Source organism: Mercenaria mercenaria, chromosome 1 (genome assembly GCF_021730395.1).
Source record: "Mercenaria mercenaria strain notata chromosome 1, MADL_Memer_1, whole genome shotgun sequence".
Lineage (NCBI taxonomy): Eukaryota > Metazoa > Mollusca > Bivalvia > Venerida > Veneridae > Mercenaria > Mercenaria mercenaria.
In genome coordinates, this window is record NC_069361.1 from 90,876,746 (window position 1) to 90,890,300 (window position 13,555).

General features: G+C 35.7%; 1 protein-coding gene across 5 annotated transcripts in view; it reads right to left on the reverse strand.

The window, feature by feature from the left end:
• The window catches only part of LOC123530664 (protein PALS1-like), a 101,155-nt gene that overhangs the window by 45,979 nt on the left and 41,621 nt on the right, over positions 1–13,555 (reverse strand). For 4 of the 5 annotated variants that reach the window (XM_045311404.2, XM_045311412.2, XM_045311420.2 and 1 more), the window contains 2 exons: positions 9,124–9,233; positions 2,737–2,791 (listed from right to left, as the gene is read on the reverse strand). In XM_045311404.2, coding sequence (XP_045167339.2) covers positions 2,737–2,791; positions 9,124–9,233 — 165 coding nt within the window. Of the gene's footprint in view, positions 1–2,736; positions 2,792–5,232; positions 5,445–9,123; positions 9,234–13,555 lie in introns of those variants that run through there. The other variant, XM_045311436.2, reaches the window with a different exon arrangement.

Below are 13,555 nucleotides of genomic sequence, written 5' to 3' on the forward strand. Positions count from 1 at the left end.
AAATAGTCCCAACAAAAATTCCTTCCTTTATGGTCACCTGCACATGAAGCTTGTTCATCTGTAAAAGTTTCAAGCAAATCAGGCTTATGGAGTGGCAGGAGTTGGACAAAAAAGATTTCGGGGTTGAAGGTATGGACACACGGATGTACGGACAGCAGCAATGCTATATGCCCATTGAACGGTATTCCGAGGCCCTGGGCTAGAGTCTTGGTGTGGCTGCACATTTTTCTCACCCTATGACATTTAGCACTCAACGTCAAACCGTGACTGAATAAACTTCTAGATCATGTTCAGTGTCCCATAAGAAATTTGAGGACAAATTTCATATAGCAGAGGAGTATGTCGCAGTATAGGACTTGATAATTAATTAAAAATGGGGACAAAGTGTGTAGGCACCCAGGTAGCTCAGTCGGTAGAGCATTGGAACAGTATTCAACAGGGCCTGGGTTCAAGTCCCAGTCTGGCAGCACATTTTTCTCACTCTGTGACATACTCTGTAACAAAGTGAAAATATTGCAATGTTTACTCGATCAAGGAACGTAACTCTGGTGTTATTGCAACAATCTTGCCCATTATCACAGCCATCTGTGATCTTTTGCCCATATATATATTGTGTGTAAGTTTCAGAAAGTCTGCTCAAGATCTCTTACTTTGAAATACAACAATTTTGACTAAACTTTAACATCACAAGACCGACTGCTCAAGAAATCAGTCTCCTATGACACTGTGTTGACAATAAACTGTTGACGAATGGAAGCATAATTATGGATAAATGAAAAGCATTGTTAAAGCTCAAAATGTCTTGGCTTAATCTATTTTTCTGAAGTTGTCTGTTGTAAAAAGTTTTTATTTCAGTATAGTGCATGTTTCTGGCTATCTGTAATAAATTTTAAATAGGCAGGTGATATTCATTTTACATGTCTATGCAAAATAATATAATCTGAAAAAAATAATTGTGGCAAACCCACAAGGATTAGTCATTTACATGCACCTTGATATATGTCTCAGTTTTGCGAATTATTTTACAGGTATATCAGATAACAAGGAAATTAGCTGGTCATTAAATTCAGTATGCAAGTCTATTTTCACACTCAATCATCGGGTTTTTAAATCTTAGCAACATGTTAAGAATTGGCCAGGGATCAAACTCACAATCCTGTGATCTATAGATCTATGCTCTCCCTGTTTGGCCAAATGGACAGACTGGTGTAAGACTTCTACATCCCAGGGAAGGTTTTGGACCCACAGCAGTGCAGACGACAAGCAATTTAAAGTCAGCTGCCTTGACTGTGGAGGCCCCTACTTTTAATTCAACAACATTTTAGCAGGTAGGCTTTGGTTGAAATATATCTTTTTATAGAAATAGTACATGAATTAGTCTGCCTGATTTAAAAGATTTTGTTTTTTGAGTGCAGTGATTCTACTGACTGATATTAGATGTAGTCTACCAGGCAGACTGTATGTTACATCACTCAGTAGAATCACTGCACTCAAAAAAACAAAATCTTTCAGATCAGTCAACCAAAGCTTACCTGCTAATATGTTTTTGAACAGCAAGTTTTAAACATTATTTGTTGTAGTTTTGAAGGATTTTGCTTTGATCTAATTACAATTGAACAACATCTAAATCTGCTTCCAGGAAATCTGAATGCCCACAATATGCAATATCGGAAGTTATTCCCAGGAATCTAAAAACCCAATACTAGACTTATAGTGCATGGAGTTTGGGTAACTGTTCTTGAGAATCTAAATACCAAGTCTTAGACTTACAAAGATAAACTGTATGCAGTTCTTGGTAGCTGTTCTACCCAGTTCTAGACCTACAGTATAATGTACTGCGCACTAACGCTGACCTGTCAGGGAATCTGGATATCCAGCACTAGACTTGCATGCTGACTAGGTAGCTGCTCCTGGGAATCTGAGCAGACAGAACAGTGTATGCTGTGTTGTGACCCAAACAACTATCAACACTTACTTCCAGGAAGTGTCAGACCAATATGGCACCTCAGTGTAAATGTGGTTAACAACACTGACATCCAAAGCAGTAACCCTTAATTTTTGCATTAAGGTGACATTATGTTACTCCTGCATTTTCACCAAGTGTCTGTGATACATTTTCTCCTTTAATATTATAGGTTGATTTTTGTTTAAACAGCTCTGAAAGTCTAGCTGGACAAAATAAACCTCATGGAGTAAAATACAACATTCAAATTAAACTTGTCATGACTGTAGATATATATGTATATATTATATTATGTTGTTCAACAAAAACTGCAAATGAAAGTTACTTAGCGTGACACAAGCCATTAACACAACAATAATAATAGTCCCCGAGTTCATTTTTCATGGAGCATGTATTAGTGTTTGACACATACAAACTGAACACTTTCCTTAAATGACTTGCGTGACCTTAAATGTCATCTTCCTGACATGCTTTATCCGCTTTAACAATGAAACTAAGGCAACCCTTTTAAAATAAGAAGGCTTAGTCAAACATTTTCAATATAAACACACACAATACATATACACATATATTTTTTATGAGCTATATTTTGTTTGGTTCAAATTATACCTTAAGTATTCAAATAAAGGTCAATGAAAATTAAATGAAGAATGACAGCTTGAAGATACAAATGGTTATAAGCAAAATCACTTGAAAAAGAAAGCACATAAAATCAAAATTACACCAAGTTAAGCGCCAAGTAAAAGCTAATTTTCAGAGATAAGACTCCTTACCCTGTTCTTCTTTCCTCCTTTTCACTCGTAAATTGATTGATCTTGATCTAATACACTGAAATAAGAAAAAAGAATGTATTTGAAAACATTTACAATGCAATCTGACTGGCAATTTGCTTGGGAAAACATGTGAAACACCAAATAAGAAACATCCCTAAGACTATGACATTGCTGAGGCCTGTAGAAGGTACAATGTAGCTGTGCATGTGATTTTCTAGTATGCTGTGTTCTTGACCTTCTGGCTGTCTGAACAAAATGGGTAATCTACTGACCACATACAAACAATTCAAGACAACTAATCAAAACATCAACAGACATGTAAACTTAAATGCGTATTTTAATGCAGTACTGCCAGTAATGTTCTCTGCGATAAAACAATCTCCATGAATTCATAACAGTTTTCTATGTAGCATACTGCACACGTGTCTTGACCCTTGGCTGCTTCAGCAATAACTTTCTGCATAGATCTTTAAATGAAAATTTACAGAAGCCGCAAACAACTGCTAAGGAACATGAGGAAGGGTGTTGAAAAATGCATATGTTCAATGTTTCAAAAAATAATGCAAGTCACACCGATGTTAAAGACCTGCAAGATGTGTAACTCATGCTCCTCCTGTAATATGGTGTGAATGTTTACATGAGATATAGGGCATATTAAGCATAACAAAGCAACAGCCTGCAAAGCACAGGATGCAAAAAGCAATGTGCCCATTACATATTACGTTCATCTGATCACTATATAAATAGTATGTTTGATAATCATCATGATGTTTTGGGCAAAGTTGAGCGATTACTTCGCCTTAAAATATTTCACAAACCTGTCCAGGAAATAACAAACACTACATTATTTTACAATTTTAAGGCAAAAAAACAAGAATATGACTATTATGAGAAACCCTGAGAATAAGAGAATATGGGATACATATTACGATTCAATTTCAAACTTCGGAGGGCAATCGCTTGTTAACACGTAAACGCATAGATCTATGTTCTTTGTGGTTTTCTTTTGTCTGATGTAGCGACAGTAGGTAAACTTATACATGTAGGCCACTTTCAGCAGCCTTGCTGTTTGGTTAACCCTTTTGCGATGTGATTAGAGTGCTCGGCTACCAATCACAAGGTCCAGGGTATGAGCCCCACTTGCTATTTTCTCTCTCAGGGTTTACTTTAATGCTGACTAGGATTTTTGACGGACTCATGCGGTGAGCATGGAGGGTCATTCTGGGGAGGTAGTGAGCTCTGAAAAATAAAGGGGCAGAAGTGTATAATGATAGTCGGTTTATAGGCCACTTTCAACAGCCTTGCTGTTGGGTTATGGTTAGCCTTACTTATTTGGCTTATCGGGATGACTTATTTTATTATCTGATATTTTATACTTGTCATCTAAGCCTTACCCATATCTGCATTTTACCGTTAGGAAAACGAAGACATTAATATACTGGTCAGTCTTACTTGCTTTAATAAATTAAACATTAATATTCATGTAGAAACTTCAAATGAGTTGAATTTAATTCATAATTTTAAATAAGATACTTTATAATAAATCTTCGAAAATATGATGTGACAGGTGCGTGGAGATATCTACCCTGACACCGGTTTCAATAAACAACAGACTGCCAAGTTCACTAAATTGCAGAAACAAAACACAAAATAACCATTCATAAAATGTCAGCGAAGCAAGCTCATGCTTTAATGTCAACATAAATTCATTTTCAGAGATGTAATCATTACAAAAACTTTGTACAGGTACCAGAAAACGTTCACAACGGATTTCAATTGGGGATTTCCTATCAGAAATATGCAGTTTGGACCTGACGGAGACAGCAACAGTCAAAAGTTATCACGCTGTCCTGAAACGTCCTATTATTTGGACTAGGTTAAGGTTAGAATGTCCACCTATGGATCAGGAGGTCCGGGGTTCAAGCCCCAGTAGGGACCTTGCCCTTGTAAAGGTAAATTTTATTTACCGTCGCTTTGTGAAACAATTAACATGAGCTCTGAAGAGCTTAAATTTTCAGCTTCCCTTTTTAAGAACATACCTTACCCCCATCAATTTGCTGGTACCCATTTACAGCTTGGTCAACTGAGGCAATCGTGATAAAGTGCCTTGCCCAAGGACACACCGCAATGGGAGTAGCCAGGATTCGAACCAGGGACCTTCACCTCAGTAGGAAAGCATCTTTGCCCTCTCGACCAATGCGCCCTTGGTATTTACTCTACCAGGGTTTACTTTACTAATAAACCTTTTGGATGGAATAATTATGTTCTGTTTTATATCTGATGTTGACATATATTGAACTATAATTTTGGTAATTGGTTTTATAGCCCAAGTGCCCTAAGCCAAAGTGCCCCCACTCCCCCTGCCCCGAAAAAAATCAAATATGAAATAACGTAACTTCTGACTGGGTTGGAAGCATCAAATAATTTTGAAGTAAGCCGTAACTGTCACTTTGAAGAACTAAAGTAGTGTTTCACCTGTAATGAAACAAAATTTACCTGTGAAAATAGTCCCTCTAACAACTACCTGTTTATGTGAATAAAATAATTCTTCGTCTTTACCAAAGTACACACACTAGAAAATAATGGCTACTTGATTGATCAGTTACATTTAATCTGCATCAATCGATAATATTATGTTAAAATCCTATCGTGTTTACATCGAAGAATCACCGAAGATATGCCAAGTATTCAATATGGCTGTCTAAATCTAAAGTAGGTCAAATTTGGAGACGCTTGTGCATTTGAACAAATATTTAATATCAAAGTGAATGAAGTACCCGCAGTAGGTTCATATACTAATTATCTGATTTATCTATCTAAAAAAAACATTCATCTACCTCTGTCTTAAAATTCCATTATACATCAAACAAGTTATGAGCCTATGTACTTATAACTTTTACAAGCAACTTAAAATTTCACAACCAGACATGAAGAAAATCCAAGGCAGACCCTTTGTAGTCCAAATAATAGAATGTTTCGGGACAGCCTGATAACTTTTGACTGTCGCTGTCCCAACTATGAAATATCAAATCATAAAATAAGACATCCCGATAAGCCAACTGAGTAAGGCTAGACCCTTTGAAGCTGGTCAGCCTCTAGTAGGTTTGCTTACAGGATGTGCTAGACTATTTGGATGCTGGGTATAGTGAAATAGGGCACATCTGAGAAAGCTGGACCTATCACCGGAGTGTTTAATGACTCCAATGTTGACAGATGATGGTGGTCAGACTCTATTTAAGTTTGCTCAGTGGAACAGCTCACATGACTTGTACTTAAATTGTTTGCTATATCTTGCCGACTTTAGATAAATCTTTAAAAAATCTTTAAAAAAAAAAACAAACAAACAAACAATAGTTTTAAATTAGTATATAATAACAGAGAGTCAGAGAGAATGAAAGTGTATCAAAACATTAATTTAGTATAAAAGGGACATAATTCAGGGAAATATTTTTGCAAGAACATAATGCACTCCATGTGTCATATCATGAAGCTAATAATGTGGAAAAGCTATTTTGAGTTTGAATCAAATCTATGTAGTAATAACTGGTATAGAGCAAAATGCAACACAACATCAAACTTAAAATTCAAAGTAAAAAGGCGGATGGAACATAATTCATACAATATTGGTGGCAGAAGTATGGAACTTGTGTCAAATGATGCGGGTGATGATGTGCAACAACCATCTTAAGTTTGAAGCAAATCCATTTGGTAAAAACACAGGTATTAAACTGATATTAAACTGTAACAAGAGGGCCATGATGGCCCTATATCGCTCACCTGAGTACCATTGCTCAAAATGATATGATCAAGTTCTGACATAGAGCACATAGGCATACACATTAAATATCATCAGGATATATATTTTCTTGTAACAGTCCCTTTTGACCTAGTCAGGGCCAATTTCCATACCAAGTTTGAGGGTCCTAGGCTCAAATGCTGTATTTTTGTACTAACATGACTATTCCTTACCATAGAAGACTTAAATAACATTTAAAACCAATCTCATTAGATGCTGCTGAGATGTATTCATTTACATAAAATAAAGGGAGATAATTGTCATAAATTCAGTCAAAAGTTATCTACCCTGACAGTCCCAGTCCATCTGCTGGCATAAATGACATTTCAAATCAGTATCTTCATTTGTTACTGAGACACACCAATTTTAATTTGAAACAAAGGGAGGTAATTTGACATAAAATCAGTCAATAGCTATCTACCCTGATTGCCTCAATCCAACTAAAGACAATAATGAAATTTCAAATGAGTTCTTTAAATATTTACTGAGATAAATCCATTTTTATTAAAATCAGGGGAGGTAATCATGCATTGGTATAGTTACACATGTGGAAGATACAGAATACAAGCCTTTACAACAATACATTAGAAAAGTATTCATATCAATGAATGTTCAATCAAGAGTTATCTAACATGACTATTTCTTACCATGGAAGACATAAATTACATTTCAAACCAATCTCGTTAGAAGCTGCTAAGGTGTATTCATTTAGATAAAAAATAAAGGGAGGTAATTTGTCATAAATTCAGTCAATATGTATCTTCACTGATTGTCCAAGTCCATCTGTAGACATAAATGAAATTTCAGATCAGTATCTTCATTAGTTACGGAGATATAACCATTTCAATTTGAAATAAAGGGCGGTAATTTGAAGTAAAATCAGTCCATAGTTATCTACCCTGATTGTCTCAGTCCAACTAATGACAATAATGAAATTTCAAATGAGTCCTATAAGTACTTACTGATATAAATCCATTTTGATTACAATCAGGGGAGGTAATCAGATATAAAATAACTCAGGAAATTATGATTGGATCTGACAGATTAGTAATGGAATCCATGATGGGATCTGGCCAGTTTTTGAAAGGAACCGAGAAATTATGCCAATACAAGTTGTGTGCAAGTGTGATTAAAGCTGATTGCAAAATGTGGTCTCTATCGTGTTCACAATCCAAAAATAGTAAATTCTGGCCCTTTAAGGAGCCATAACTCTGAAACTCATGATGGGATCTGGCCAGTTTTCGAAAGGAACCGAGATATTATGCCAATACAAGTTGTGTGCAAGTTTTATTAAAGTTGATTGCAAAATGTGGTATCATGTTCACAAGCCAAAAATAGTAAATTTTTGCCCTTTGAGGGGCCATAACTCTGGAACCCATGATGGGATCTGACCAGTTTTTGAAAGAAACGAGATATTATACCAATACAAGTTGTGTGCAAGTTTGATTAAAATTGATTGCAAACTGTGGTCTCTATCGTGTTCACAAGAAATTGTGGACAGACGGACGAAGGGCGACCACAAAAGCTAACCTTGTCCCTACGTGACAGGTGAGCTAAAAAGGGGACAAAATTCATAAAACATTGTGCCAGAGTTAAGGAACTTGTGTCATATGATGAGGATGATGATGTGGAAGAACAGTTTCAAGTATGAATCAAATCTGTTAAGAAATATAATGCATCAAATTTGACCTGAAATTCCAAGTAAAAATGGGGGGGGCATAATTCATAAAATATATAAGAGTTATGGCCCTTGTGTCATATAATTTGGTGTGTGATGTGGAACAAATATTTTAAGTTTGAATCAAATTCCTTCTGTAATAACAGACTGAGATATAGTGAAAATGAAAAATTAACATAGAATTATAAGTAAAAACTTATACACCCCAGTATACCAAAAAGATATAAATGGTATTTCCTATCCTATGTGTCCAGGTTAGTTTAAGTTCCAGTGATGTTTTATTGTTTTTATATGATTGTTTGTAATATTGTTTTGTTTTTTTTATAATTTCTACTGTAAGTACTGTACAAATGCATGTTCAAGTTTAAAAAAACTTTTTTTGCCCCCTTCCTCCACTAGGGTTTTGCCAATGGGAACCACTGCTAGCTGGCCTAATGGCATCCATCAGACCTCAGTCATACACTGACGAGATATGAAAACGCAACAAACATATGCCTGAATATATTTTTACTACAAAAAAAGCACTGGTCACCTTGAAATGTTCAACACATACACCTCTCGATACTCTATACAAATTTAATCATCACAACAGACTGTAAAATTAACACAATAGGTATAGAGTATCGAGATGTGTATGTGTTGAACATTTCAAGGTGATGCTTTTTATAGTAAAAATATATTCAGGCATATTGTGTGTTGCGTTTTCATATCTCGTCAGTGTATTAGTAAATTAACACTTACTATACCTTTCATAACTATGCATATTTTTGTTGTCTAGGCCAAAAGGGGATATGAATCATGGATTTCAGCTTTTGAACAAAAAATAAATGAGTAATTTTGTTGATTATACTCAATCATGAAATCCACAAAAATAGTCCCCTTTGAATATTATGACTAAGGGTTTGATGGCTACCTTATGAATGTATGCAATAACTTCTCCATGAGACGCTTCATCCAGACATTTCCCATTGACTTCAATAATTTCATCTCCTACTAGTAATTCTGCCCTCTCAGCTGGTGAACCTGAAAATACAAATAGTCTAAGGTACATAACTCTGATTAGAAAAAATGCAATTTTCTACATTTTTACTCCCCTTCATTGAGGGTTCCATTTGTGCCATACAGGTACCTTTTATTTTATCTTTGACAGAATTGTGGCTATTGCATTTTGTTGCGAAATGATATGTTTTATTCCATATCTATATCTGTGTCACTGAAATATGTAAAGCAAGACAGACTGTCAAACAAAGGTGCTATTCTGTAAACTGATTTTAAGGCAATCATTACCACAAAAAAAGAAAAGTTAAAAACTGCTGTTTCTTTTTTTACAAGATTTTTTCCTTAAAATGTTTTTTTTTGCTTTCATGCCTTTAGCTGCATTGTGCTGAATGATATATATGTTGTTCCAGAAAAATGAAATTAAGTAAAATATGAGAATGTTAACATTAAATAACCAGTTAAATTAATAACTCTTAGTAAGATATCAATGACAAGCAAATATATCACATTTAGTTGTAATTCTTTTTAAACATAAAAATTAATTCTTTTTTTTATAAATAAATCATACATGATTTTTCGAGATATGAAATAAGCTACTGATCCCACTATTTTTGCAGACAATTGGTTGAAATGTACATGCAGATGAAAACTTTCAAGGCAAACTGATATATAGTTTTCGACGAACATTGATGATATAATTATATTATATAAAGTGAAATTGTCACAAAAGATTGCTTAAATGAGACTGACCACCCTAAAAAAGATTTTTCCTATATAGTGTGGCAAATTTTTGATGTAGGAGACAGAAACAAAGTCATGATAGAAACATAAGAAAACAAGAGTGACAAACTGTCATAATATAATATTAATAAGTCCATCACAGAAAACTACAAATACTCTACTTATTGAGCACACTAGTTGTCAATTTTCTCAACTTAGAATAATTCAAGGGCCATAACTCCAGAACAACAAAGTGCATCCACTTGGTCATCAGACTTGGCCAAGATAATATGGCCAGAAACATTCTAAGTTTGGTGAACAGTGGATAAGAACTGCTTAAGTTATTAAATGGACACTGTTAATTTTTGCAATTTCAAGTTATTCAAGGGCCATAACTCAACAGTGACATGGAGTGTCTAGCTGGTTATCAAACAAGATATTATGCCCAGGAAAATTGTGACCAAGAATGGTGAACACTAGACTCAAACTACTCAAGTTAAAGTGCATTAACTGTCAATGTTTGCAACTTTTGTCATTCAAGGGCCATAAATCTGGAGACTCTGGGACAGTCTAGCTGGTTATCAGACTTGGTGGGGATATTAATCCCATAAGCAATGTGGCCCAGTTTTGTGAAATTTGGATTCAAACAGCTCAAACTGGAGGGTAGTATAACTCGATGGTAGCTGAAACTAAACCATGATTATCTTTATATAGAATAGCTCGATGGTAGTTGGAACTAAAAAAGACAAAAGGTAAGGGTAGATTTCTCAGAAGCACAGAGCACCACAGCCACAGAGCCACACATTTGCAAAGTAGGCCCACAACAAAAAGACGGTGTAAAGGAAAAATATTATAGACGGGTTGCTTCAAAAATCCAGCAAACATGATTCTTGATATAGAATAGCTCAATGGTAGCTTGAACTAAATCATGATTCTTTACAAAGAATACATAGAATATAGCTAAATGGTAACTTGACCCATGATGCTTTATACAGAAAAGTTCAATGCTAGCTGAAACTAAACCATGATTCTTTATATAGAACAGCTCTTTGGTAGCTTGAACTTAACCATGATACTTTACACAGAATATCTCATTGGTAACTGGAACCATGATGTTTTATATAGATTAGCTCAATGGCAGCTGGAGTTAAACCATGATTCTTTATATAGAATAGTTTAATGGTAGCTGAAATTAAACCATAATGTTTTATACAGAATAGCTCAATGGCAGCTAGAATTAAACCCTGATTCTTCATAATTATAATTGTTCAATGGTAGTTGAAATTAAACCATGATGTGTAATAGAGTTCCTCTTAAGCTGGTGCTAGGGGGCTTTTCATTACCTCTCATGAACAGACTCAATCAAACCGAGTCTGCTATTATTCTGCTTGGTTGCATTCTTTGCTTCCAAAGGATCTTTTTACAGATTTTATTTATATAGAGCAGCTCATTAGTAACTGGAATTAAATATTGATTGTTGATATAGAACAGCTCAGTGGTAGCTGGAACTGAATTATGATTCTTATTATCACACTCTAATTGACTGTTTCTGTAATTAGCGTTAAGTGCTGTAGCATGATACATGATTAAGAAATACTGTGAAACCATTAATATTCACATGGAACATATTTCTGTGGATTTGTGGTTGTGTCAATCCATGAAATTACCGGTAACCCTTACCCTGCTAAATTTATATAATGAACTTGTCCATCTTTAAATCTGGATAGTACCATTAACTGTTAAAAGGGGTGCTTACCAAAAGATACTGACTAAGTGGCAAACAGTGCAGATCATGACATGGATGTGCAGGCTGATCATGATCTACACTGGTCGCAAAGGCAGAATCAGTTGTGTCCAGCATGATCTACACTGGTCACAAAGGCAGAATCAGTCGTGTCCAGCATGATCTACACTGGTCGCAAAGGCAGAATCAGTCGTGTCCAGCATGATCTACACTGGTCACAAAGGCAGAATCAGTTGTGTCCAGCATGATCTACACTGGTCGCAAAGGCAGAATCAGTCGTGTCGTGCATGATCTACACTGGGCGCAAAGGCAGAATCAGTCGTGTCCAGCATGATCTACACTGGTCGCAAAGGCAGAATCAGTCGTGTCGTGCATGATCTACACTGGTCACAAAGGCAGAATCAGTTGTGTCCAGCATGATCTACACTGGTCGCAAAGGCAGAATCAGTCGTGTCGTGCATGATCTACACTGGTCACAAAGGCAGAATCAGTCGTGTCCAGCATGATCTACACTGGTCGCAAAGGCAGAATCAGTCGTGTCGTGCATGATCTACACTGGTCACAAAGGCAGAATCAGTCGTGTCCAGCATGATCTACACTGGTCACAAAGGCAGAATCAGTCGTGTCCAGCATGATCTACACTGGTCACAAAGGCAGAATCTGTCGTGTCCAGCATGATCTACACTGGTCGCAAAGGCAGAATCAGTCGTGTCCAGCAGGGACATGCAAAGTTTTCATTCTTTTATCTTGGTAAGTGAAAATCCACAAATTCATATCCCAATGCCATTGTGGGCAAAACCTTGAAATTCTGCGTCTTCATGCAAGATTAATAGATTTCACAGTATTGCATTTTGGTCAGCGGGAACTAAACAAAGGCTCACATTGTTATGTTTTGGATTATGGGCTTTTCATAATATTTAAACTGTTGACACCACCTTCATGGGATGAAAGAACTATCAAAGACCTATCATAAAACAGCAAGAAATATACAAAATGACTGTTTGGGCACTTTTTTTTTTTTTTGATTTTGTTACCCAAAATTTTCTTATTTTTCATGAAAATGTTCTTTTGATAAAATATGCATATTTCTCATCAAAATACATCATCAAATTTTTGCCAGTAATCATGAACTTACAAAAAAATCATCCAACAAATATTACACAAATGGCAGACCACCTTACATGGTAAATACACTCCATGGTATACCCTTTAATTTTAAACCAATCAGAAGATGTGCAGATGTCCCCAGTATGTGCTGTAAAAGCAATGAAGTGTGTGGAAAGTAATGGTTGGACTAAACACAAACAACAGTTACCACAACAAGAAGCCCAAATGGGTCTAAGTCACTCGCTTGTATGAACCATCTGACCCTGCTTCTGGCAAAGTTTGGTGAACATCCTTTAAGAAGTTCATTAAGATAAAAGTTATTTAAAGGACTTTTCTGTGTTTTGCTGTGACAACCCAAAATAAATTATGTTACCATTAGAATATACTTCAAGATAAGAAGTTATTTAACTTTTTTATTTTTAGCTCTGGTGTCCATCAAGTGGTTCATGAGAAAAAGTCCTTTAAAGGTATTTCTATTTTTAGCAATAGTGGGTCCTAAAAGGTATTCTCCAGACTAAGTCTGATGAAGATCCATCCATCAGTTCATGAAAAGAAGTCATTAAAACGCATTACTATTTTTAGCTAGCTCTAGCAGCCCCAAATACAGGCCAAGTTCCACCAACTGAAAATACTTGGTTGAGGACCTTATAATGGTGCTTCAAATTAAGTTTGATGAAGATCAATCAAGCAGTTCATGAGAAAAAGTAATTCCAAGGCATTCTTATTTTTAGCGATAGGGGCACCTAAAAGGGGTTAAACACCACCATGTCGCAAA